This window comes from Microtus ochrogaster, chromosome 4 (assembly GCF_000317375.1).
Source record: "Microtus ochrogaster isolate Prairie Vole_2 chromosome 4, MicOch1.0, whole genome shotgun sequence".
Lineage (NCBI taxonomy): Eukaryota > Metazoa > Chordata > Mammalia > Rodentia > Cricetidae > Microtus > Microtus ochrogaster.
In genome coordinates, this window is record NC_022011.1 from 84,065,169 (window position 1) to 84,092,334 (window position 27,166).

At 36.2% G+C, this 27,166-nt stretch overlaps 1 protein-coding gene across 2 annotated transcripts in view; it reads right to left on the bottom strand.

Annotated features, from left to right (window-relative positions):
• The window catches only part of Lnpk (lunapark, ER junction formation factor), a 52,050-nt gene that overhangs the window by 12,048 nt on the left and 12,836 nt on the right, over window positions 1–27,166 (bottom strand). For both annotated transcript variants that reach the window (XM_005346588.2, XM_026778647.1), the window contains exons 5-9: window positions 21,949–22,007; window positions 18,674–18,714; window positions 15,498–15,581; window positions 15,361–15,412; window positions 5,140–5,337 (exon numbers count right to left, since the gene is read on the bottom strand). In XM_005346588.2, the coding sequence (XP_005346645.1) occupies window positions 5,140–5,337; window positions 15,361–15,412; window positions 15,498–15,581; window positions 18,674–18,714; window positions 21,949–22,007 (434 nt within the window). The remainder of the gene's footprint in view (window positions 1–5,139; window positions 5,338–15,360; window positions 15,413–15,497; window positions 15,582–18,673; window positions 18,715–21,948; window positions 22,008–27,166) is intronic.

Genomic DNA, 27,166 nt, shown 5'->3' on the forward strand with positions numbered 1-27,166 from the left:
AAGAATGAAGGAAAGGTAAAAATCCTGAAACAAAATGTAGAAGAGGAAACATGTTAATTTCAATTTAAAAAGCTAGCCAAAAACAAGCCTAAACTAAGACCGAGTATTCATAACTAGTAAGTCTCCATGTTATGATCTGGGAGCTGTTGGTGGCCCAATAGAAACCCTGTTACAATTAAGCATCTACAGAGGGCCTCTCAAAACACTCAGCAGATTACTGACCAGCCCATGTATCTAAAAAACAGAGTAGAAAAATCTCCAAAAGATTAAAGAAAACAGTATTCACACACAATCAGAATGACTGCCTGTTTCCAAGAGCTAGAGTTAAAAAAAATAAAAAAATAAAAAAACTCAAAAAAGGAAGGAAGGGAAGAAGGGAGGGAGGGAAGGAGGGAGGGAGAGAGAAAGGGACGGAGGAAGGAAGAAAAAGGGAGGTGGGTAGGAGGAAGAAGAAGAAACATACCCAGTAATATAAAATCTGCCATTTCTGGCATTCAAAAAATACTAGCCAGACAAACAAACAAAAGTACAATGTACAGTGAAAAAAATTGTCTCAGATGTGACTGAATTAGTAGGGAAAAATACTAAAACACTTCCACGTGTTTGAGAATGTAGGTGTGCTAAAAAAGACATGAGACAAACTACAAGTATCAACACCAAACTTCACAGAAGTCTACACAATGTGTAGGATGAAAAAACCCACAGATGAAATAAACAGACATTTAGACATTATAAAAAAGGTATTAGTGTAGTTGAAGACATGGCAATAAAAACCATATAAAATGTAACAAAATAGACCAAAAATTAAGGGAGCGGGGGGTGGGGTGGGGGAATCATTAAGTTATATAACAATGAACAGTTCTGTAGAGAAATGAAAAAGGTATACATAATTAAAGAAATAGTATATAACTTTTTCCAAATTTGAGTTGTAAAGACACAGATAAAAGAATCTTAACAAATCCCAAACATAAGACACACTATTTTGTACACACAAAGTGCTTAATAATAGGCCGAAAGGGGTACGTTATAGAGAAAAAGGCAACAGAAGACTTTTAATCAGATGCAGGCTAAAACAAAACCTATCTTTAACATTCTGAAAATGAAAGCTGTCAGACTAGAATCTGTATCCAGCATAAATATCTTTTTTAAACAAAAATAAGGCAAAATAAGATCTTTTTCCAAATGTTTAAAATAAAGAAATCATTCATTGGCCAAACTACATTACAGGAATAATTTTTAAAAATCCTTAAAGCCAAAGGAAGTGACAACAGGTATAAAAACAAAAAAAATAAAAACAAACAAACAAAACCAAAAAGTAGATCTAAGCTCCAGGGGTGGCCCAGCCCTGGCTGTTCTTGCACAGGAACTGGACTTGTTTGCCAGCACCCAGTGGAGGAGCACCCAGTGGAGGAGCACCCAGTGGAGGAGCACCCAGTGGAGGCTCACGGCCATCTGTAACTCCAGTCCCATTAACATCTGACACCTCTTCTGTTCTCCATGGGTACTAGGCTCACAAACACAGAAGGTTGGGCTTAGTTGTGAACCAGCCAAGACTAGATAGTGAGACTGCATAACCGATTAAATTAAAAAAAAAAATTGTGAGACTTATAATATGTATAAGAAGTAAAATGTAAAATAAAAGGAAAAGCCAAGAGAGGGAAATTGTTAACTGTATTTTTGTCAGATCTTTAAAACTATATGTGAGATGGTATCACATCACATGAACAACTGTGATTAGAGGTATTTACTAAATATCAACACAACCATTAAAATCACATGTCAAAAGTGTTACAAACAATATGGCAGTGAAAAAAGATTAAATGTAGTCACAAAAATTTCAGTTCAAAGGATAAGAGCAAATGGAGAAAAGGACAGCACACGCATGGGACAAAGGAGCTCACGTCCCACAAAATGTTTAAGCTCAAACCCAAACACAGTCACGGCAAGATGAAACAGGCTCAGACAGGACAAAGAAGCAACTCTTCAATATATGCTACGAACATGCTTTTAAAAAAAAAACTAGAAAAATAAATAAATTTTAAGTAAAATACAAAAATATGCTAACACTAAGCATAAGAAACTTTAAATGACTATAAAGGTCACAAGGACAAAGGCATCAACTTATCAAGAACTAGAGACCAGCAAGATGGCTCAGTGGGTAAAGGTGCCTACCACCAAGCCTGAGGGCGTGAGTTCAGTCTCTGGAGTCCACGCAGTGGAGAGACCCTAACCCCGCAAGTTGTCTCTGACCTCTGATGGAGGTGGGTCATCTTTCTATCTGTTGTTTCATTGGTTAAGTAATAAAGAAACTGCTTGGCCTCTTATTGGGTAGAATTTAGATAGGCGGAGTAAACAGAACAGAAGGCTGGGAGAAAGAAGTTGAGTCAAGGAGTCGCCATGACTCTCCCACTCCAGGCAGACGCAGGTTAAGATCATTCCTGGTAAGCCAGCTCGTGGGCTACACAGATTATAAGAAATGGGCTAGTCCAGGTGCGAGAGTTAGCTGAGAAAAGGCTAGATATAATGGGCCAAGCGGTGTTTAAAAGAATACAGTTTCTGTGTAATTATTTCGGGTAAAGCTAGCTGAGAGGGCGGCCGGGTGCAGGGACACAGCCCCGCCGCTATTATTTCAACAGACCTCCATGCCCATGCGCACATCCATGCACACACCCACGCGCACGCCCACGCGCACACCCACGCGCGCACACACACCTACAAATGGATAATGACATACAGCTTTTCCTTGAAGTACAACTATGCCAAACATCCAAGTGCATCATAACAGAACGTCAAACCCATAACACAAAAACTAACAGAAATTCAAGAAAAGATAGACAAATAAAAATTATAATTAAAGGTTTTAACATTTTGTTACCAATAATTGATTAAAAATAAATAAATCTACAAAAAAATCAGGGGGAAAAAAAGACTTGAACACTCACTAACACCAGCTTTATCTAATGGACTTTTAGAACTGCTCTACCCTAGAGAACAAATACATGATTTTTTTTTTTCAAACAGAGAGAAAGCAGTTACCAAGACATGGCATAATGGGTCATTAAACAAGCCTCAATACATTTAATCAGATCCAAACAGCACACAGTATATTTTCTGACTACAAAAGAATTAGAATCAGCAGCAGAAAACATCTTAAAGCTCATCAAGCATTTAAAACTATCTAACTAATTCAGGATGCAAAGCAAAATCAAAACAACAGAAATTAGAAAATATTTAGCTGAACTAAAAAGAAAAAGGAAACATAAAAATATATGTGTAGCTAATACAGTACTTAGGCAAACATTCTACCACTGAGCTACATTCCCAGTTTTCAAATTAGATTTTGAAAGCATTTATATCAATTTAGGTGGCTGGAGTATTTTACTTTTACATATTTAAAGTGAACATATCCACAAAGCAATCTGGATACATAAAACAAAAGATTTCATTCAAGTATCTTAGGCTTCCTGCAACTTGGTAATAACTTGATTAAATAACTTGGCAACTTTAAAAATAATGCATCTTAATACTCATGATGTCATGGGGAACAGTAAATAATAAACATCAAAAGCAATTATTGTAGGAATACGGGGCATTTTTACAGTTTGGCAAATTATCAAGTACCTGCTGCTTATTAATTTTCAAACATATGGGAGCACTGCGGTAATATACATTAAATTGATTCTCTCACAAACATGTTGGAATAGAAAAATGAATTACTAATTTTCTCTATAATAAATTATTTAACTCATTCACATTTTTGGCAATGTACAATATAAACAGTATTTTCATAGAAGCTAATTAGAAATGTATGCAAAACATGTTTTATTTACATGCACATGGAAGTTAAGCTAGTTGCTTGTATAGCCCTATACTAGACAGTATAGTCCTTACAACTATATACTAGACAGTATAGTCCTTACAACTATATACTAGACAGTGCAGTCCTTACAACTATATACGTGGCTAAGTTGCCTGCGAGTCAGACTCTTACCCAAGTCTTCGGTTCTTAAACAAACAAAATTTGAATTTACAAATTATGGGTATCTCAAATCACCTACAAAACAACTAAAAAAAATGAACTGTTTCAGCCCATTAAGCTGTCTCAATTTCACAAATATATAACTATTTTATCATTATACATAAAATTGTAAGGTATTAAAATTATTTTAAATACTAAGATTTTTATGCATTCCATTCATAGTCAGTTCTCTTACCTTGTAAATCAATAGTTTCCTAGTCTTCTAAAACCTTAGCTGCATTTTTATAGGAATGCAAGCAAAAAAATCTACCATAAATAACATTGGGGTTTTTCTATTTAATAAATGCTCTAAATACCCAACTGATTAAAGTAGTGTCTACTCTCAAAATCATTACTCTAGAAAGTAGCAACTAGTCATGCAGTGCTAAAGTACTTCAATTAGAATTAAATACCATAAATAAAATACAGTTTACTCTTACTTAATAATCTGACATGGAAATCTACACAAACCATGTCATCTGCTAAAGCAATGAATAGATTTCCTTGCTCTAATCACACTTCAAAAAATAAAAAGTGGCTGGCCATATGTTACAGCGCTGGATAAAATCCACAGATCAATCACACTCTTAATAGAACTTAAAAGAAGCCTATCAGAAAATACTATAGTTCCATGACTTAGGAGAAAAAAATCTACTAGCTCATATTTACAGAAGTATTATCAGGCACTACAATGCTTGAATATTTTTCCTGAAATATGGTAATTGTCATGTTTTAGTGTCTATATGAGGAATTAGCAAAGAATATAAGTACTTGTTAAAGTGTTCCCCTCTATCCCAACCATATATAAATCTAGAGCCATTCTAAGAATTGAATATAAAAAGATAATGCTACACTGTAGACTACAGAACGCTACAAAGTTTTATTGCCATTTAAACAAAGAAGCCATAACAGTTAAATGAGCTCAAGAAATAGGTTTGGTATCACAAGGTGCCAGCTGTAAAGAGTTATAGCTAATTGAATATGGAACTCCTGCTTAATCAGATAACTGCTCTGCTATTTCCAAATGAAATGCCATTTCCATACTGTCTGAAAATGGCCCATTTTATTGGTAACCAGAGAAAACAATATAAACTGTAAATAACATTAAGTGCTGTGTTTACCCATTCCAGGCACTGAAGTAGCAGGGGATCCAAGGCGCCTGGGTAAGGCTGGAGCAGCAGTCCTTTCCGGAGGTCCCCCTGGAGCCGATGCATCCTTTGAAGGCCCAGGAGTGACTGGAACTTGTGGAGCAGGGCCCTGATTAGAGCTCGCTGGTGCTGGGGAAAGGTTTCTCTGAGCTGCAGTTCGCTGACGAATCTCTGAGAATAATAATATATTCTAGACTTAATGTCTAATATATTAGCCACAACCATAAATGACGTTTACTGAAATTTTTTAGCACCAACAGGCACTGTTTCTAAGCATTTATAATGTGAATTCTACAGAACATACAAACTAGAGAACTCTTTCTATGAACCCATAATCCAATTGTACAAATTTATACAACCAAACTAGCCAGGCGGCGGTGGCGCACACTTTTTCCCAGCACTCAGGGGGCAGAAACAGGCTGATCTCTTGAGTTCAAGGCCAGCCTGATCTACACAGTGAGTTCCAGGACAGCCAAGGTTACATACACACAAGATAAACTTTGTCTTGAAAAACAAAACAATAAAAAACCAACTTGATTTGTCTACTGACAAATTCAATGTAATAAAATCACCACCCAGTTAAGTGTCACATCTTTTTATAACTTCCAACAGTGATACGAAAAAGAAAACATCAGAATTGGTGAAAATTTCAAATAGTAGATTTGTTTTTCAATACTAAAAATAATAATTTTAATAAGGAAATATATACATGTATATTCTGGAATAATAAAATAATTTAAGTAGTCCTAAGAACACTATTTAAAAAGTATGCTTCAACTACTTAGGTACCTACTCCTTCACACTATGGTTACCTTCTTGGGACACTGATTTGTGCAATATATTCAGAGAAGAAAAACTTCTCTTGTGTATATATAATGTTCTGTCATACATAACCTTGGCTTTCAATTTTAGAAATTACAAAATTCTCTACAGCAGAGATTGGTCCAATGTGCCAGATTGAAGCTGCCACTGGGTTTGTAGTTTTTGTTTACATATTATCAACAATTGGGAAAAGGCACAAAAGGAGCACATGGCCCTTCCAGCTATTTACTGACTGGCTACACAGACTGTTTCATGATCTACTAGATGACCTAAGTGACATAAACAGTCCCTCTCACACCTTAGCATCAGAGAGCAAATAAAGAGACCCTTTGTGACTTTTTAATTCTGTACATCACAGTAAACTGTCACAAGTCTAAATTACTGGGTTGAAACTAAAGAAATTATATGTTCATTGGTCTAAACAGTAAAAGTACATTTTCGATTTGGATTCTATCTGACAGTTTTTTAAAAAAAAAAATGTTTGTTTAGATAGAGTAGATATATCATAGGGTACATAAATCATAGAGTACATATATCAAACTCCTTAGAAGGACCTGGAACTTCTGATCCTCCTGTCTCCATCTCCCGGTAGTGGAATTAGAGGCATGTAGCATCAGGCCCAGGACTTCACATACCCTAGACAGACATTCTATCAACTGAGCTACACTCCAGCCTTAAATTCTCGACGGAAAGATGACATTAATAATCAGTCAACAAAATTTAGTTACCAAATATAAGAATATGCCCAGCTATACTAGTTTAAATTCAAAACTAAGCCAGACTCAAATTACATTAGAATAAACAAAAGAAGTTTAAAAGTAATTCTAAAACAATGTTATGATAAGAAGACTCTCTACTCAATCTTCCTTAGCTTCAGCTACATTGTTTACTGCATATGCACACAGCCTTTTCTAAACTGATGACATCTCTCAACTTTGCTTCCTCATAAAGAAAATACTTAATCACTATGGTTACTGTAAAGAAAGAGAAAATTAACATTAAGAGCTTAGCCAGAGCACATGAAAAGCACTTAATAAGCAGTAGTTATTAGTATTAGCACTAATAAACAGGTTCCATGGATTACAATAACCAAAAACTAAGCAATCTAAAGCCAAGTATAGTAAACCACACAGAATTCAAGTAGTAAAGAGGCAAAGGCAGAGATCGACTCAAAGTCAATCTGGACTGCGTGGGGAGCTATAGTTAGGTAGTAGAACAACTGCGGGAAATCAGCAAAGCCCTGAGTTCAATCCCTAACACTGGAAAAATGAAAAGTAAAGAAATAAAAGTGGAAGCATTCTTAAGCAATCTAGTTCCTACAGGGACTACATTTTATAGGAATGGAAAACTGACTCAGCACTTAGGAGCAGAGTAGGTTCAGTTCCTGGAACCCACATGGCAGCTTACAACTGTCTGTAATCTCAGTTCTAGGGGTTCCAGTGCCCTGTTCAGTCTTTCACGGGCACCTGGAAGGCATGAAGCACACTTACATAGAAATAATTTATATATATAAATTCCTATATACATAGGAATAATTTTTATATATATATATATATAAATTATTTCTTTTCTATGTAAGTGTTTGCCTTTGTGTATGTATGCCCACCACATGCATCATGCCTGGAGTCCTCATCAGATCCCCTGGAACTAAACCTGCAAATGCCTGTACATCACCACTAGGTGCTGGGAAGGGAACCCAGGTCTTCTGTAAGCTGAGCCATCTCTCCAGCCTCTAGATATTTCTTTTAAAAAAAAAAAAATACAGATATTTGGGGATTGGAGAGATGGTTCAGTGTTAAGAGCAATGGTTGTTTTCCCACAGGACCTGGGTTTGATTTCCAGCACACATACCAACATTGTGATCAACAGCTCCAGTTCCAGGGAATCTGATACCCTCTTTGGGCCTCTTCTAGCACCAGGCACACACGTGGTACAATACATGCAGGCAAACCACTCATATAAATTAAAATAATAAAATATTTAATTTATACGTTAAATGCTTCACAAGTTATTTTGGGGTTTCTTTAGTGAAAATCTAACCATGTAAAAATTAAAATCTGTCCCTGGTGCATGAGTTGGCTTTTTGGAGCCCATTCCCTATGGTGGGATGCCTTGCTCAGCAGTGGGGAGGGGCTTAGTCCTGCCTCAACTTAATGTGCCAGGCTTTGTTGACTCCCCATGGGGGGCCTTACCCTTTCAGAGGAGTGGATGGGGGATGGGTTCAGGAGGAGGTAGAGGGTGGGTGTGGGAGGGGGAGGAGGGGTAACTGTGGTTGGTATGTAAAATGAAAAAAAAATTTAAAAATTAAAATCTTTCTCTGTAGCTTTCTGTTAATAATTCTTGAGCTGAATATTCTATAATGAAAATATAACTTAATTTTACTTTTCAAAATTGACCTAGGCATTTCCAATAGTGATTTGAAGCTATGGACTATTCATGGAAGTATCTCCTTGCAATACTGGACAGACTGTGCAACCACATAACTGTTTGAACATTCTCACATAGAAAGGGCACCATGTCTTAAAAACTACACTACGAGGCTTTATTTTTGCTATGCCTCTCAAGAGACTTGGTAGATATCTAGATGATTTAATGACTCCTCCAACTACCCACTACTTTCCAAATGCAAACACATCAAACTATGTCAATCTACTTTCTCTAGCTAGTCCAGTGGTTCTCAACCTTCCTGTAATACTGCCTTTAATACAGTGCTTCTTGTTGTGATGACCATAACCATAAGATTTCCATTGCTACTTCATAACTATAGTTTTGCTATGTAATGAATCACAAAGTAAGTATGTTATGCAACCCCGTGAAAGGGTCATCAACCCTCCCAAAGGGGTCACGACGCAGAGGTTGAAAACCACTGCTCTAGTTGCTCCTTTTCCACTGACACTGCCATAACTTTGTATGATTCATGACCTCCTCTCATATCTATAGTAGATTATATTATATCCTAAATTTTATGTCTCAGTTTTGTTCTCTATTCTATCCAATCTCCAGGATATTTTTTTTTTAAAAAAAGGTCTTCTTGATTTAGATTTCATCTTACACCTGTCACAATGGTTATGACAATAAAACAAATAACAATTCATGCTGGCAAGGATGTAGAGTAAGGGGAAAACTCCTCCATGCTGGTGAGACTGAAAATTGATACAGCCACTATGGAAATCAATGTGGCAGTTCCTCAGGAAGATGGGAATCAATCTACCTTAAGATTCAGCTATATTATTCTTGGGCATACACCCAAAGGAGACATCATGCTACCAAAGAGACAGTTGCTCAACCATGTTCACTGCTGTTCTATTCATAATAGCCAGAAATTGAAACAACCTAGATATCCTCAACAGATGAATGGTGAGAAAATATGGTACATTTACAATATGGACTATTACTCATCTGTTTTTTTAAATGAAATTGTAAAATTCCCAGGTATATGGGTGGAACTAGAAAACATCTTGAGTAAGGTAACTCAAGATAGACAAAAATGTATGTATTCTCTTATATGTGGATATTAGCTGTTAAGTCAATAATAACCAAGGTATAATCTAGAGTCACAAAGGTTAGGTACAGAGTAAGGGACTAGGAGGGGACAGATAAATCTCTCTAGGAAAGGTAAACAGAATAGATGGCTGTAGGTGGGATGGGGTGGAGAACAACGGGAACAGGGGATCAAGTGGGGAGGGGGAAAGGGAGAATGACAAGGGAGGAACATAAGGAGGAGGAGCTAAAATTAAGGGCCTTTTGAGGGGTAGTATGGAAACCTAATACAGTAGAAGCTTCCTAAAACATATAAATATATGAAGACAATCTAAATTAAACCACCAAATAAAGGGGGAAACAGAACCCCAAACTGAACAGCTCTTGTCACCAAATGAAGCTTCCAGGAATCCAGAAATAAATTCCATTTAAGTTGAGTTGTTGGCCATAGGGGTCCTACAGGAAAAACAACAACAAAAACAAACAAACAAACAAAAAAATGAGTTTGTTGCCAACACTATAGGTTGCTATCCATAAACTGGTGGCAAGTCCCTATTGCTGAAGACACCTACAGAGCTCACTGAATGTGGAGAAGTCTAGTTGGTGCCTACACAGAGACTACCTATATATACCATTGTCTTTGGTACAGGAAAGTACTTTACCAAAGGAGAAAAAAAACAACAACCCAGCTTACAAACCCTTTGATCTACATACAACATGTCTTACCCACAAGACATGCTAATGCAATGGTGGGTAAAGCTTGTGGGAGTAACCAACCAATATCTGATTTGACTTAAGGCCCACTCCACGAGATGAAACCCATACCCAACACGGCTTGGGTGACCAAGAACCTAAGACTAGATAGCCCAAAGACTAAAGGAAAAACCAAATACTACTATTCCACTAAAAGAACATAGCAATAAAATTACTCCTAACGACGTTCTGCTGTACTCATTGATCATTGCCTTGCTCAGCCGTCATCACAAAGCTTCCTCCTGTAGTAGAAGGGAACAAACACAGACTCACAGCCAGACATTAAACAGACTAAGAGAAATCTGAAACATCCCTAAATGGGTTTCTCCATCAAATCCCTCCCCTCAGGGATAAGGGAATCCACAGAATAGGAGGAGTATCCAGTGTAAGAACCAAAAGGGATAGAGGGTATCAAGGAAATAAGGCCCTCTAACTCAACAGGATCAAGGCACATGTAAACTCAAAAATCTCCTATTCATCTGTACTGGCTGGTTTTATCTGTTACCTTGACAAAGCTACAATTCATCTGAGAGGAAGGAGACTCAGTTGAGGAAATGCCTCCATGAAATCCTGCTGTAAGGCATTTTCTCAATTAGTGATCAATAGGGGAGGGCACAGCCCATTGTGGGTGGTGCTACACCTGAGCTGGTGTCCTGGGTTCTATACGAAAGCAGTCTGAGCAAGCCATGAGAAGCAAGCTAGTAAGCAGCGCCCTTCCATGGCCTCTGCATCAGCTCCTGCCTCCAGGTTCTGGCCCTGTTTGAGTTCCTGTCTTGATTTCCTTTGATGATGAATAACAATGTGGAAGTTTAAGCCAAAGAAAAATAAGCCTTTCCTCTTCAAGTTGCTTTTGGTCTTGGTATTTCATCATAGCAACAGTAACCGTAACTAAGAGAGTACATTAGAATTAAATATAGTTCTCGATTTCAAGATCTTGAAAATGAAGTTTAGTCCTTGAAAAATTTAGTCTTATATAATCAAGATCTTGAAAGAAATTTAATTTTTCATCATTCCCAAATACTTACATTTCTATACAATATAGAGAGTACTCAGAAGTTTATATTGTGGCAAATTTCATTTTTCATTTGTCTAAGCGTTATCGCTTTTTAAAATGAGACAAAAATCTTCCTGTCTTCTAGTCCATAATAGCAGCAAACATTTCTACCTAATCTTTATGCACAGAGATCCCTACATTGTATGCTTATTCCTTCATAGCAAAAAATAACCAATTTTTTTTAAGAATAAAATTATCTAAAAACTCCTTATCAAAAAAATGTTAGGGAAAGATCTCTGAATGTCAAAAAACAAAGAAAAATCCAGAAACCATTTCAGTTAGAAGCTGTCTAAGAATAAAAGACAACTAAACATTACTAGAACTCAAATGGTATCATAGAACAGAAAAGAGTAACATACAGCCTTCGGTTAACAAAATGAACATATCACATGGCTACAAACATACCTTCTTGTTATGATAAAAGGAGAAACTTGGTGCAAGAAAAACAGGAACTCTACACTGTCTTTGACATTTGTTTACAAACCAAAGCTGTTCTTAAAAAAAAAAAAAAAGAAATCTACTTGGAACTGAAAGAGAACGTCAGGGAAGATGGGTAATCATCCAGTGAGCATGCTCTTTCTTCTAACATAAACCCTAGGCAAACCAAACAACACTCTCCTCAAAAGTTACAGTCACTCTAGGCACAGTAACCATGAACAACATCTATTATACATGCATCAATTTTTGCAGGTCAGCATTTGTAAGAGAGCTAGCAAAATAGACACTTCAAATTAAAATCCTTTTGGAGAGTAGCCCTTTCAAGGGCCATATATGAATGCAATATATGTATTCAGTACTTTACCTCACTTTCTGTTAATCAAAATTCAGATGAAAAAGTAAGCGAAGGCAAGAAGGAATGAGAGAGGAAGGGAAAAGAGGAGGGAGGGAAGGGAAAAGGGAAAGCGAGCATGCAAGTGCAGCAGAAACTAAAGATTTCAAACCAACAGGAACTCAGAACTAACACAAACATAAAACCAACACCTATGTAACCATCACCTATAAGAACAACAGCAGGTTAAGAAAGGTGGCACACATCTGCAATCCCAGCACTCAGGAGTCTGAGGCAGAAGGATTGCCACAAGTTCCAGATTAGTCTAGGCCACAGAGTCTAACCCTGTCTGCAATAAGCAAAGAAGATATGAAACTAAAAGATGCTGAATAAGATTCAATGTAACTAAAATGCAATTCTGAAAAGGTAGAATAAAAATTATAACACAATTTAGAACTCTTTAAATTAGGAAAAAAAACAGAGTCAAGATATCCTGGAATAATATACCCCTCCCAAGAAGTGTATTTTAGTTAAAGTTTTAAGTTTTTGAGAGAGCTGGGACTGGGAAAACAGCTCAATCGTAAAATGTATGTAGTACAAGTTGCAGGACCTGAGCTCAGTCCCCAGAAACCACAAAATGAAAGACCGGACAAGAACCTCCTTTGTAATCCCAGTGCTGGGGAAGCAGAGACAGGCGGTCTCTAGGTTGCTAGCCAGACAACCTAGGCTACTTGGGGAGCTAAAGGAAAGTGAGAGACCCTGCCTCAAAAATAAAAAAAAATAATAAAAAAAAAAGATAAACAGCACCTGAAGTGCCAGCACGAGGGTGTCCCCTGGCCTGCACATACATTTGCATACACATGTGTGTATAACTATACACACAAGAGAATATACACACACGCAATATAAATTTTTAAGGCTAAAAAATGATACCCTCAGCCGGGCGGTGGTGGCACACGCCTTTAATCCCAGCACTCGGGAGGCAGAGGCAGGCGGATCTCTGTGAGTTCGAGACCAGCCTGGTCTACAGAGCTAGTTCCAGGACAGGCTCCAAAACCACAGAGAAACCCTGTCTCGAAAAACCAAAAAAAAAAAAAATAAAAATAAAAATAAAAAATGATACCCTCATCTCTTTATTCTACAAGGCACCTGCCTATAAGTATTCGATACATTTTTAATTAAAAGTCTTTATTAATTAGAGGGAGAACACTGTGTGCCGGTGTGCCACGAGGCATATGTGGAGGTCAGAGGACACCTTCAAGGAGTCAGTTCTTCTAACTGTGGGTCCCGGGGTAGACTGAGGCCATAATCATGCTTGGCAGCAAAAGCCTTACCCACTGAGACATCTTGCCTGCTCCTTAAATGCATTTTTTAAATGACTGATCACAATACAGCTAAAAATTAATCCTCTCTAAGACTATCCAAAAGCAGTGCAAGTATCCAAAGCAAATAAATCAGCAGTAGTTTTCTATAATTATGATATGGTGTCAGAAGAAAAATTGTATTTGTGTCTCAAAATTTTCTAAAAAAACATTTAAATTTTTAAAATAACTTGCTTGAAATATTTTAGTATTTAGAAAAGCAACAGCCATAGTTTTTTGCAAAATACCACACTGAAAAACATATTTACTAGTGTTAATACTTATTCAAAGAATTTCTTCATTATTAAATGATTCCTACAGTCAAGCTAATTAGACATTCCCATCATGCCAGTTTTTCTGTATATGGAGAACACATAAAATCCACTGTCATTGCAAATTTCAAGCAAACAATACAGCATTGCTAACTACAGTCACCATAGTGTGCATTAGTTGTCTGTGTGGCATATTCATCTACTTAACTACAGCTCTGGATTCTTTGACCGCTATCTCCCTACTGCCCCCGTCACCTCTGTATCTCTGGACACAACAATTTTACTCTCAGCTCCTATGGATTCAGACTTCAGCAGTACTTCTTAAAAGTATGTACACAAAGTGTTTCACGCAGAATAAAACTTTTTTCTATGATTTCTTAACAAATGTATAAACTATAGAAAAACTTAACACTGATTATGAATATGGGAATTTCTTTAGAAACATATATATCTAATTTATTTTAATCGTATGTGAACTTTTACTTTTACCAAAAAAAACAGTAAAAAAAATAAAGAAAAGAACAAGCTAATATTTCTCTAATTCAAAATCCTAGTTATAAAGACTGGTTATAAATTCTTCCCACACAGCCATACCAGTTAGGAAACCTAAAATATAACTCATTTAATCTTCATAGTCCTTGTGGATATTTATAAAAAAACATTCCCTCTCAAAGCTATAAATAGTATCGTAACTTTAAAACCAGGCTTCAATTCTGCATGGACCAGAGTTAGTTTTCTATGTATTTTTTTCTTCAATGCCACAAAATCTTGAAAACTTACCAGATTCTACTGAAAAAAATAAAGATTAAAAACTAATGCACACTCAAAATATTCACATTCCACTTTAGGAGATATTTCATATAACCATATGAAATGACTTCTGGGGCTGACAAGGAGACTCACTAGGTAAATGCTTACCACATAGGCCTGAGAACCTATGCTCAATCCCTTTAACCTACAAAAGGGTGGAAGGATTGAGTCACCTGCACAGAGTTGTCAACCCTTTGACCGCTACACATGAGCCCTGGCATACAAGACCCCCCCCAACAACACACATCCTATATACAATAATAATAAACTAAATTTAAATAATTCGCAATAAATATAAAATGACTTGAAATTTTATAATACTAAATGTAAAGGTGATGATAGGCAATACAACTCCAAAAATCTGTTGTTATATGAAATTTCTTTCTATATATTTCTATATGAACTATATAAAAAATTCATATATATTAAATCCTCATTTTTCTCATTTTTAAATTATTTACTTTTTTAATTAAGTAAATGTGTTATTTTAATGTTTTTTAACTGTCACAAAAATCTTCATTCTCCAGAAGGAACTCATAAAAATGAAAAGATATTAATAACAGATATTCCTAAGACTATTATTTGCAAGGGAAAAGCTCATTATAATATAAGTAAAATTAATTAAATTTCAAAATTAAAACCAATTATTTATTTTAATCTCAGTAAATATTCAATATTCTAACTTATCAATGTATTCTCACAAAATAAAAGCAAAAATATTGTTATCTATTCTATGTCATATGTCAGATTACCAAGTATAAATGAACATAAAAGCATTTAACTTTTTACACACCACCAACACACACTTGTGAACTCACTTGGGTAAATATGGATCTTTCCAACAGCAGCAGCAGTTTCTACAAAGTTATTTACCTTGTCCTGGTTTTGCAGTTACAGCTGCTCCAGCAGATGGCGGCTCAAACTCCTGTCAATTACAATCATGTTTAAATTACGAAGTCCCGAATACAATGGAGAAGTTGTAATGAAAAAACACAGAGTCACAGTTTTACCTTTGCTTTCTTTGATTCTGGATCAAACCTTTCGAGAATTAACTTAGCTGTCTTATAAGTTTCTTTTTCCATGACTTCTTCAAGCTACAAACAAAAATTCCCATAAATTGTTATATTTTGAATCATTATTTGTTTTTATAAATCGTATTCAAAAGATATTAAAATCTTGTAATCAAAAAAAAAATAAGATCACCCCTCTCCTGTTTGTACTTACATTCAGCAAATGTATCTAAATAGAAAGATTTCCTATGATCAAATAATTAAAATCCAAGCTTTTAAAATAGTTTCTAACCTCTAACACATTGCTTGTATTTTAGCAGCTTTACTGCAAGGAAATACCAAATCTGGCTAATTGTTTACATATAATGAGGAGAATAATTACATGCACCGACTTCAATAATGGAATGTGCAGAAATCTATCAGCCATCATTATCGGAAGTTATTAGACATGACAAGCAAGTGACAGGTAATTCCTCAGATTTATTTCCTCATAGCACTTAATGCTATTAATTTAAGAAGGTCGTTAGCCAAGAGCTTTACAAAATAAAATCTCTGTGCCAATTAACTGCTGTCAGCATCGATTTTAGATTATTTATTAGCAGAAGCAATTAGCTTGCTGCGAGCGCAGTGAAAACTCACTAACTGGAGAACAGCCATGGCTTTGCTCAAGTGACTCAAAAAGCTAACGTCCTCCCCACCCCACCCCCTTTATTTTTTTTTTTTACTTAGATTCAAACGACTTTAGAAAAAAAATAAAAAATAAAAAAAAATCCAACAGGATTTAAGTAAAATTTGTATTGGGTTTTACGCTCACACTAGGGCCTGTAATTAAAATGCTTCTTGTTCCAGCACTTTACTTACTATGCTCTCAAGTCACTTTAAAGCCTAATACAGGGGTTTGATTTTAAAAGTAATCACTAGTAAAATATCACTTCAGCAATACTTAGAGTTAAGATCTAGTCTAAGATAGTCAGCACGAAAAAAAAAAAAAAAAAACTAGGGAAAAATTGGAACAGGACCTTCTCCTTCCCAGTGACCAATAACCACTTATATTCATTATAGGTCGTGTTCATTCCAGGGACACTTTTTTAGAAAGCAACTCAAATGACATTTACTTAGCTAAAGCATAGCTTTAAAAGAAATAACCCACACAATAGAAGTTAATAGATTCCCCATTAAATGTTCAACATTTAAGAAGCTAAGTTCTGAGAAGATTAATGAATCTCAATTTAGTAAAACTAAAATATTTTACTAATTATTCCACAATTATAATAAATTAATAATGATAAATAATATATAATAAATAGTTACTTTAATTTTATGATATAAAATTCATTTTGGACTAGAGAAAATTAAGAATGAGGTAGAGAAAGGGTATCACAGAATACATCCCCAAATCAATGTCATTATGGAATATTAAAGAATTTAATCTCTGATGCTGATGCTTTTTAGACCTCTTGTGAAACAGAACTCTCAGTAACAACAGAAATGCTCTATACTAGCACAACAGAAGTCACTAAGACGAAATGGTGAGTGAGCACTTAAAGTGTTGCATTGTGACCTACAGATAATTTACAGTTTTATTCCACTGTGAATAATAAAAACGTGAATGTCAGGGTGGCAAGAAGCTACTGATTCTATCAGCATAGCTACAGGTGCAGCCTACTGCTATGTTTACAAAGACTGGCGTATTAAGAAAATTAAGCCAGTCTCAGAGAAGCAGGTATTGTATGTTTTCTCCTGTATGTGATTCCTAGGTTTTATACACATACAAAAACATGTGTAAACATATGACATAAGTGAAAGTGTCTACGGGGAACGGACTAATGGAAGTGGGGAGACCAGGGAGACACGAGAAGGGAACCTGCTCAATACAATACATCCTTGTGTCAATATGTCCTTATGTAACATAATAAATATAATGACTATATGCAGTGAAAGTTTTTAAAAGATAAAAATGTTTTAGATTTTTTTAAAGGTTAGACAAAACTGTCATCTTTAACAGAGAACTCAAATCAATGCTATTTCAACAACTGCAATTCCTAGTAAGTCTTAATATTCATGTGTGTGTCTGTTTCATTTATTTTCCTTAATAAGATAATTCTAAAGTACTAATTGATACAAACCCACTCCCCATTACATTTTGTAATTGTTACTAAAATTCTTTTCATACAACATGCACCCATCGTGAGATACTGTGCTACCGCAGGCAAGCAAGTGATCAAGGACTAAAACCTTTAAAGTCAGGAGCCAAAATGAATTGTCATCAGTTTAAGTTGAACACCTCAGTTCTTTATCACAGCAACAGAAAATGAATCAACTTATCATACTCCAGACACAAGTACACTAAACAGACTACACTTGAGTAAATTCCATCTCATGAGTTTTCTATATAACATCATACTATGAGCAATCACCACCATTTCCACTTTAATTCTAAGAAAACGTGCAAAACCACAAAGGCAAACCCCAAGATCAACTCACTTATACAGACTTTCATGTGCCGACCTCTGAGCCCCTCAGCCCTTTGTCTTACTCTAGTACTCTTCCCAAAACACACAAAGCATTCACCAACTAGGCTCTCAATGGGTATCCGTGTGCTCACCATTGCACGCGTAAAGCAAAAGATACTAGAAAAAATATCATAGTCTCTCATTTCAGTCTTTTCATGTTGAGTTTCTCTTATAACTAATATTCCTTTTTTTCTCTCTATCTCTGTCTCTTTCTCTCTCTCTTCTGTCTCTGTCTCTGTGTCTCTGTGTGTGTCTCTCTCTGTCTCTCTCTGTCTCTCTCTGTCTCTCTCTGTCTCTCTCTCTCTCTCTCTCTCTCTCTGTACTCTGTACTAAAGAAACCTAAGAATGAACACAAGTATACATTTCCTCTACTGGGGCTCTAAAACACACTCTGGGCACTCACCTTTATACCCTCTGCCTCATTTAGTTCTTCAATATGAATTATTTGCTTACTTTCCCAACTAGTATAGTTCTCAGAATCTAAAAACACCACATCTAACCTTTTTCCTGTATATTATCATTAACTACAAAAAATCATAATTTCAACATCAAAATACTGTCAAAAGTGTTCCTTGAAGAGTCACTAAGGTATAATATATAAACATTAATTATTCAGTTCTTAACTTATTTATATAAATTAACTTTAGATAAAATTTAACTTACTATCTTTTTCTTCTGGGATTTTAAATCATCCAAAGCTTCGTCTAGAAAAGAAGATTTAAATAAAAGCTAAATCAAATATTAAGATGCTTAGATATGAAACTCAATCATCATAAATAATATATATGAAGTAAACACAAGAAAATGTCCAGGATTCCTCTAAATTTATCACATATGCAGAGATAAAAATTATCTTAATGTTTACCCATATATTTTATATTCTGGCTGTATTATACATTTCAAGATTCAGGAAAAATATTAATGGACTTTATATAGACAAAATTTTTTGAACAATTTATTTTTATTTTATGTGCATTGCTGTTTTGCCTGCATGGATCTCTGTGTGAGGGTGTCAGATTCCCTAGAACTGTCTTGCACAGAACTAGAGTTTAGTTCCAAACACCCATATCGGGCAACTCACAACCACCTAGAAGTCCAGTTCCAATGATCAAATGCCCTCTTCTAGTCTCCACAGAGACTACTACATACATGGGGCATATGAATGCATGCAGGCGCGCGCGCGCGCGCACACACACACACACACACACACACACACACACACACATATATAATAAAACTTTTTAAGTGAAAATATTAAGTGTATTTTAGATACTGTTTGTCAGAGATTAAGCATGTAGTTATATTCAAAGAGGATAGGGATACCAAAAAATAGGATAAGGAAAAGTGTGAGAAAAAAAAAAAATCAAAGGTATCTCAAGATAAGTGGTTATTTGGACTCGGCCACATATACCGAAGCAGACAGAAGTGAGGTCGTATGCAAGGAGGATATTCTAAAGGCTATCTACTTATACAACCTTATTTACATACTGAATCAAACAAAATATTCTTAAAGCAAGTAGAAGTTCTTAAATTACCAGAATTTTTATATTTTATATTAATATTTTATTAATATTTCTAACTATGATTAATGCATTATATTATTATTACTCTATTTTAAGATATACTTCAAAATAATGTAAATAGTGAAGATGAAGGCAAAAACAAAATTAAGATAGACCATGAGTTGATAACTGTTTCAGTAGAATGACAGATACTCGTTAATTCAATATACTAAACTTTGTACAGTGGGGAAAAAAAACAAAGAAAAGAAAAAGAAGCAAACGATATGGAAAGTTTACTTTTAGAAGAATGTATACTTCTCATTGAACACAGAGAGGTCAAGCTGGTGCTTAGCCAGGGCCTTTGCTGTTAGTGAAGACTGGGGCTCATGTACTGAAAGATACTCGATACTGCAGAGGAAAAAGACCAACACCAGCCCAGCTACAAGCCCTGTAGTCCACGCTGTGACTTATCTGCATGGCGCTCTACTACGACAATGGCACAAAAGCTGTGGGAGTAACCAGTTGCTCTCTACTTAGATTCTAGGCCCACCCCACAAGGTGGAACTCATGCCAGACACTGCTCAGGTGGCCAAAATCCTAAGACCTAGGAGAAAACCAAGTACTACTGTTCTGTCAACACAGTGGTTTTCAACCTATGGGTCATAACTCCTGTACAGGTCAAATGACCCTTTTACAGGGATCACATATCAGATATCCTGCAATCAGATATTTACATTATGATTCATAACAGAAGCAAAATTACAGTTATAAAGTGGCAATGGAACTAATTTTATGGTTAGCGTTCACCACAACATGAGGAATGGCATTAAGGGGTCCCAGCATTAGGAAAGTTGAGAACCGCTGTGCTCAAGGAACATAGCAATAAGAGAACCTGTAATGGCATTCTGTCATACCCACAGATCATGCCTCACTCAACCATCACCAGAGAACCTTTCATTTGTAGTACATGGGAACTAACAGAGACTCACAACTAGACAATGTTTAGAGAGTGAGGGACTTTGGAACATTTCAGTCCTAAGTGGGATTCTTCAAACTCCTTCCCCCAGGGCTCAGAGAGCTATGAAAGAGGCAGTGAGGGGACTGTACAGCCAGAGGGGATGGGTGACACCAAGGCAACAGTGTCTTTAGACACAACAGGACAGGTGCGCATATCAACTCACAGAGACTTGGGGCAGCAAATACAGGGCTTACACAGAGTCGTGTCAACACGGTTCAAGTGCTGAAAAACAGAAATGGATACGAGTTCCCAACCCTAACTAAAAAGCTTTCTCCAAATGGCATCCTCTTGCAAAGGAAAAATTAGTTTTCTCCAATGGAGTCTTATTGGGCATGTTAACCACACTTTAGGGCAGGCCCCATGCCCAGTAATACATGACCAACACAAAATTAATTCAAAGGTATTTTTATAGGCCTTTTGTCTCATATTTGCTTTTTGGACTTTTTTGTTTGTTTGTTTTACTGGTCTTATAGATTATGATGTTTGATTTTGTGTTTTTATGAGTTTTGTTTTTGCATGTATCTGAGTGTATATATGTGTGTTTCTTGTGATATTTTTGTTTTTGCTTTTCTTATTCTGGCTTTTTCTTTAATTGCCTATTTGTTTTCAAAAGAGAGAGAGAAACGGGTGTGGAGTTAGCTAGGTATAGAAGTGGGGAGAATCTGGGAGGATTGAGGGAGGGAAAACAATGATCAGAATATACTGTATGAAAACATTTTCAATAAATAAATGTATACCTGATTAAGATATTTCTTAAGACTTGAAAATCTTTACAACTTGCACATATATAAAACATACACAGAAACTGATTCTTTATTTTTATATTTCAGTTAAAACGAAGCTAAAGGGCTATGAGGTTAAGGAGAGTAATACAGTTAAAAGAAAAGTTAGAAGGCCAGAGAAATGGCTCTGTAGTTAAAAGCACTGGTTACTCTTCCAAAGGACCCAGGTTCAATTCCTAGCACACATAGACACTCATAACCATCTTTAACTAGGAGATCCAATGGCCTCTCCTTGACGCCACAGGTACCAAGTGGCTCACACAGTATAGACAAACATGCAGGTAAAATACCCATACACATAAAATAATAAAATAAGTAAAAAGAACAAGAATATGTGTGTTATATTTTACTTTGTACCAATGTTTCCCACAAAGATTAATTTAACAAATACAATTTGCTTTTATTTAAAAAAATGTTTTGTGAAAAAAATTCTAAATAAGAACTGATATATATGAAAAATAGAAATTTATTACATTCATAAACTTCATTTTATTGTATAGCAAAGAATTCTGACACACAATATAATCTCATACATACTATGGTCTCATAAACTATTTCATAACTAGCTTATAAAATATCACACAATGAGTTTGTTTAATATATATTTATAAAAAAATATTTGGAACTTAAACTTACTATTTCTCTCTGTTCTCTTGGAAAAGAAGAAAATAAGCACAGTTCTTATGGTCCAGATGCTAGAGAGGAAGCAAAATTCAAAACAAAATCAGAATCCATAGACTTTAATTAGGGTTAGGTATTTCTCTCTACATATTAAAAGTCAAAAAGTAGTATATTCTATGAAGGAATCCAGCAGATTGCCTGAGCTTTCAACAGAGGAGTTCTTTACCTAAACTCCATAAGGGTTCCCTTGAATTATAAAACTGCCTTTGTATGAGTTTACTTCTCTAGAGAAACCATTGCTTTTGTCAGTTTCTAAGGGGTCTATGAATCCCCCAAGGCATGAAGAACAATATTACAGAATGCTTCCTTTTATTAATATTTATTTTATTTTTACTTATGTGCATTTGTATGTGCACATGTATGGTGACGTCCATAGAGGCCAGAAGAAGGTGCAAGATACCTAGAGCTGAAGTTACAGTTGTAAACCTGCTAACACAGATGCTAGGAACTGAACTCAAGTCTCTGCAAGAGCAGCACAAGTCTTAACCACTGAGTCATCTCTCCGACCTCAGGATGCTTTCTCTAAATATAAGTATCGATTCCAAAGACTTTTCTTACATGTGCCCTTGTCGGAACAGGCATATATGTTCTCTTGTGTGAACAGGCAAGAATGTTTTGCTTTTCCAAACATGAGCATTATTACATAATCCATTGGAGAGTTCTTCTTTATGTAATAGAATAGGCTATCTGGAGAAGGAAATGGAGGGGAGGCTTACTTTCAAATAAATACTTGCCAAAGCCACAGAGAAACCCTGTCTCAAAAAAAAAAAAAAAATTAGCTAAATAACTCCTTTTAAGATTTCATAGTAGCTAAGCAGTGGTGGCACATGTCTTTAATCCCAGCAATCGGGAGGCAGAGGCAGGTGGATCTCTGTGAGTTGGAAGCCAGACTGGTCTACAGAGAGTTCCAGGACAACCAAGGTCATACAGAGAAACCTTGCCTCTAAAAAGGGTTTTATGGCAATAACTCTTTAGGCTTTGAACTACTATCATATCCAAAAATATTAAAAGAATTAAGAGAAACTCAAAACTAATCCTATCACAACCTTGTCAAGGTCATCTCTTCAAGTCAATATAAATATAGAAAAACAGTAGGCCAGCCAGATGGCTCTGAGGGTAAAGTGCTGTGAACACCTGACAACATGAAGGCACATAATCAGCCCCACAGTACTGTCTTCCTTCAGTGTGCCATGACATGTGTGAACACCCCCCCAAACATACATACACAAATGAAAAGATTAAAAATTAAATGAATTATAAAAAGCAATGAAATTAAACAAATAATAATAAATAAATGGATCTTTCAAATGAAACAGGCCCAGATGGATTACTAGTGAAATCTCCTGTTTTAAGAACGAACACTGAGCTTAAACTACTCCATAAAATAGAAAGGGGGATAACACTACCAAACTTTTTATGAAGCCAGTATTATCTTGATACCAAAACCAGAAAACAAGATAAAACAACAAAAGAAGAAAATTATAGGCTAGTTTCCCTAGTGAATACAGAAATATAAAAATATTTACAATTCAAAAAAGCATCAAAAAGATCATCTACCACATCAAGCTCTAGCAAGCAAACAGACAAGAGGGAACCCTTATGTACACTGTTGGTGGGAATGTGAGCTAATCCAGCCTGTAATTATCATGCAAATTCCTGAAAAAATAACAAATAGATCAACTCTAAGATGCAGGCATATCAATCCAAAGTATTTACTAGAAGGTCTCCAGTTAGTCAAGAACACAGTTGGAGACATTCCATTCAACCCAAACAAATCTCCCACAAATAATTGGCTAAAAATAAAGTAAATATAATATATAGAAAGCCTTTTTTATAAAACTAAAAAAATACATTATATTTAAAAACTAAAATTAACTTCTTTCTTATCACCAAAATGTACTAAATCTTAAACCAGAAATTCAAAGAGACTGACATACTGGATCATAAAATAAAATCTAATCCTTAACATGAACTAACTTTCAAACTGTTTTCTCAGACTGAAAATCATGAACAGAGACATACTAGGGCCCAAAAAAGTAGAAAATGCTTATGTTAATACCACAAAAACAAAGACTTAACTAGACAAAGTTACTTATCTTTTTAATTTTACTACCACAAATTAGTTGTATAAAATAATGGGTTTCATTATAATGTTTCCTTACATATGTACATATTGCACTTCTAAAAGATCTATGAAAATAGTTTTTAAAGGTATGGCTCCTTTCTAAAAATTCACCCACTAGGCAGCATCTGGGGTTGGGGAGACTTCAACCAACATCTCATCCCTACACAAAAATCAATTAAAAATACATTACAAACCAGTATAACATATTTCCTTTAAAAGGCTTAGAAAACAAAAACATCTCTGAGGAAATCTCTGGGGCATATAATTAAGGAAAAAGTTCTTAAACGTGATAGAAAAACAATATTCATAAAAATAAAACTGACAAACAGCATCTCATCAAAAAAATTTAAAACTTCTGTCACGGGGATCCTTGAGATGGGAAAGGTGTTTGCCATCAAGCCTAAGGAGTAAGTGGAGGGAGAGAATCAGCTCCTTCACGTTGTTCTCTGACCTCCACAGGGTATATCTGTGTGGAGAAAAGGAAGGAAGGGAGGAAGCAGTAGGCTGGCCAAATGACTGAATTTACTTCAAAAGGCTGCCATGTTTGCCAGTCTTCTAACTAACTCAGGAAATACCCAGCAGTAGGAAGCATGAAAACTGTGTGTGATGGTTTGAATAAGAATGGTCCCCATAGCTCATATTTGAATGCCTGGTCCTAGTTGGTGGAACTGTTTGGAAGGGATTAGTAGATTTGATCTTGTTGGAGATGTCAGTGGGGGTGAGTGCTGAGGTTTCAAACGCCCAGGCATTTCCAGTGTGCCCCTCTGCCTCATGGCTGTTTTCTCAACATGTGAGCTCTCAGCTGCTGCTCTAGCACCATCCCTGCCTGACAGCTGCCACCATGCTCCCTGCCATGATGGTCATAGAGTAACCTTGGGAACCATGAGCCCCAAATTAAACTCTTTCTTTTAAACGTTACTTTGGTCATATTATTTTGTCACTGCAATAGAAAAGTAAGTAGGATCAAAGTAACCATTTTGTTAAAACTATTCTTAACAGCTTCTAACTGAAGTGGGGAAAGAAAGAGACGGGGGGGGTGGAGATGACCACCTTTCTCGGTTCCCTTGCTTAAATTTCTTCCCTCAGGGTCCCAGAGAAAACAACAACAACAAAAAAAGATTTGATTTAATTAAAAAACAAATCCACCATGGAGGAAGACAATGGTTTATTCCTCTAGGGAGATCAAATTTTTAAAGTAATTAATTTCTAAAATTAGAGGGAATAAAATGTCTAGAAATTTTTATTAAGAAAGAAAGGAAATGAAGGATGGAGAGAGGGAAGGAAAGAAAAGAAACGGAACATGTCTGAAAGAGTGCTTATGACATTAAAAGGTAAGTAGCTGAGGTATGACTAAGTGAAAAAGTGGTTGTCTAGCAAGCTTGGGGTACTGGGCTTAATGACCACATACACACAAAAACATCTAAAAGTTGTTCACTTTAAAATGAATCAATTAGAGCTAGACTGTAGTGATATTTTGTTTGTGATCAGAGTGCTGAGCTAAGTCACTAGTTAGCCATAGAGGCCAGATGGTGGTGGCACACACCTTTAATCCCAGCAGCGCTCGGGAGGCAAGAGGCAGACATCTCTCTTAGTTCAATGCCACCCTGGGCTACACTAGATTGATCCAGTCTCAAAGAGAAACAGATTCAGGTGATGGTGGCTCACACCTTTAATCCCAGTACTCGGGAGGAGGAGACAGAAGCGATATGACTGGGCAGAGAGAGGAATATAAAACAGGAGGAGACAGGAGCTCAGATGCAGTCCGATGCAGTCTGAGGATTTGTAGAGACAAGACTGCCCTTCCATCGAAGCACTGGTAGAGGTGAGAACTCTTTAGTGGCTGACTGTTTTGCTTCTCTGGTCCTCCAGCTTTCACCCCCAAATATCTGACTCTGGGTTTTTATTATTAATGCCAATTAGAATTTGTGCTATACTCGATGCAGTTCAGTCATAGATAGACTGTTTACCTAGCATACACTGAGGCCTTGGGTTGGAGACACACACATACACACACACACACACCAAGCAGGCCTGGCTGTGCACGCTTTTAATGCAGCCACTCAAGAAACTAAAATAAGAAAATCTAAATTCCAGGCCTTGTCCAAGCTACAGAGCAACTTCAAGGTCAGCCTGATCATTTGAGCAAGACCCTGTCTGAAAATAAAAGCTAAAAAGGGTTTGAGGATGTAGCTCAGATAGAATGATTGCCTAATACATACATCCCTAGCACTCCTTAAAAAAAATAAAACTACTTACGTATGCATGTGCATGTCTGTCTGTGTATGTCTGTGTGTCTATATAGCCAACTCAGACAGGCATGTAGAACATAACTATCTTGACAGCATTCAGGAGGATTACCAGTTGGAGGCCACCCTAGACTAGACTATGTGCCGAGATATTATTTCTTTATTTCTTGAAGAAAACAGATCAATCAATTCCAAAAATAATGTACATCTGCAGAAATAAAAATGTCTACATATACCCAAACCTTCCCTCCCTGTGGCAAAGCCTAACGATGCCTATGAAACAAACGCTACATTCTGAGTATAGCTTAGTGGGTTAGAGGGTAGAATACCTGCCTAGAACGTGTGAAGCCCTGGGGATTTGAGCCTTAGCACTGGGCATGGGAAGCGAAGGGGGTTCAATCTTATGCAGGGAATATACCCCAGTAGTAGAGTATTTGTTTAGTATGTATAAGGCCTTGGATTTGATCCTCAGCACTAAAAAAGCAACGTTTAAGTTTAAAAGAATTGAAAAAAATTATATCTACTTAAGTCTATGTTCTAGGAAACAATAATGGAACCTAAAGTTCATCCGTCTTATAAACAAGGTGAAGACGGAGCACTGATACCCTACTACCAAGGGCAATTCTGCAACAGCTGTGACTGGACTGCAAAGGCTCTGTCTTGGCCCTTGACCTCTATAGTTGAGGCAGGGCCAAATACGTAATAGAGATAATGGTCACATTTCGAACATATCAGACAAATTTCTAAGTGGTCTAATCAATAAAAATGTGAAGAATAAAGCAATACATTTTATTGCTCCTTC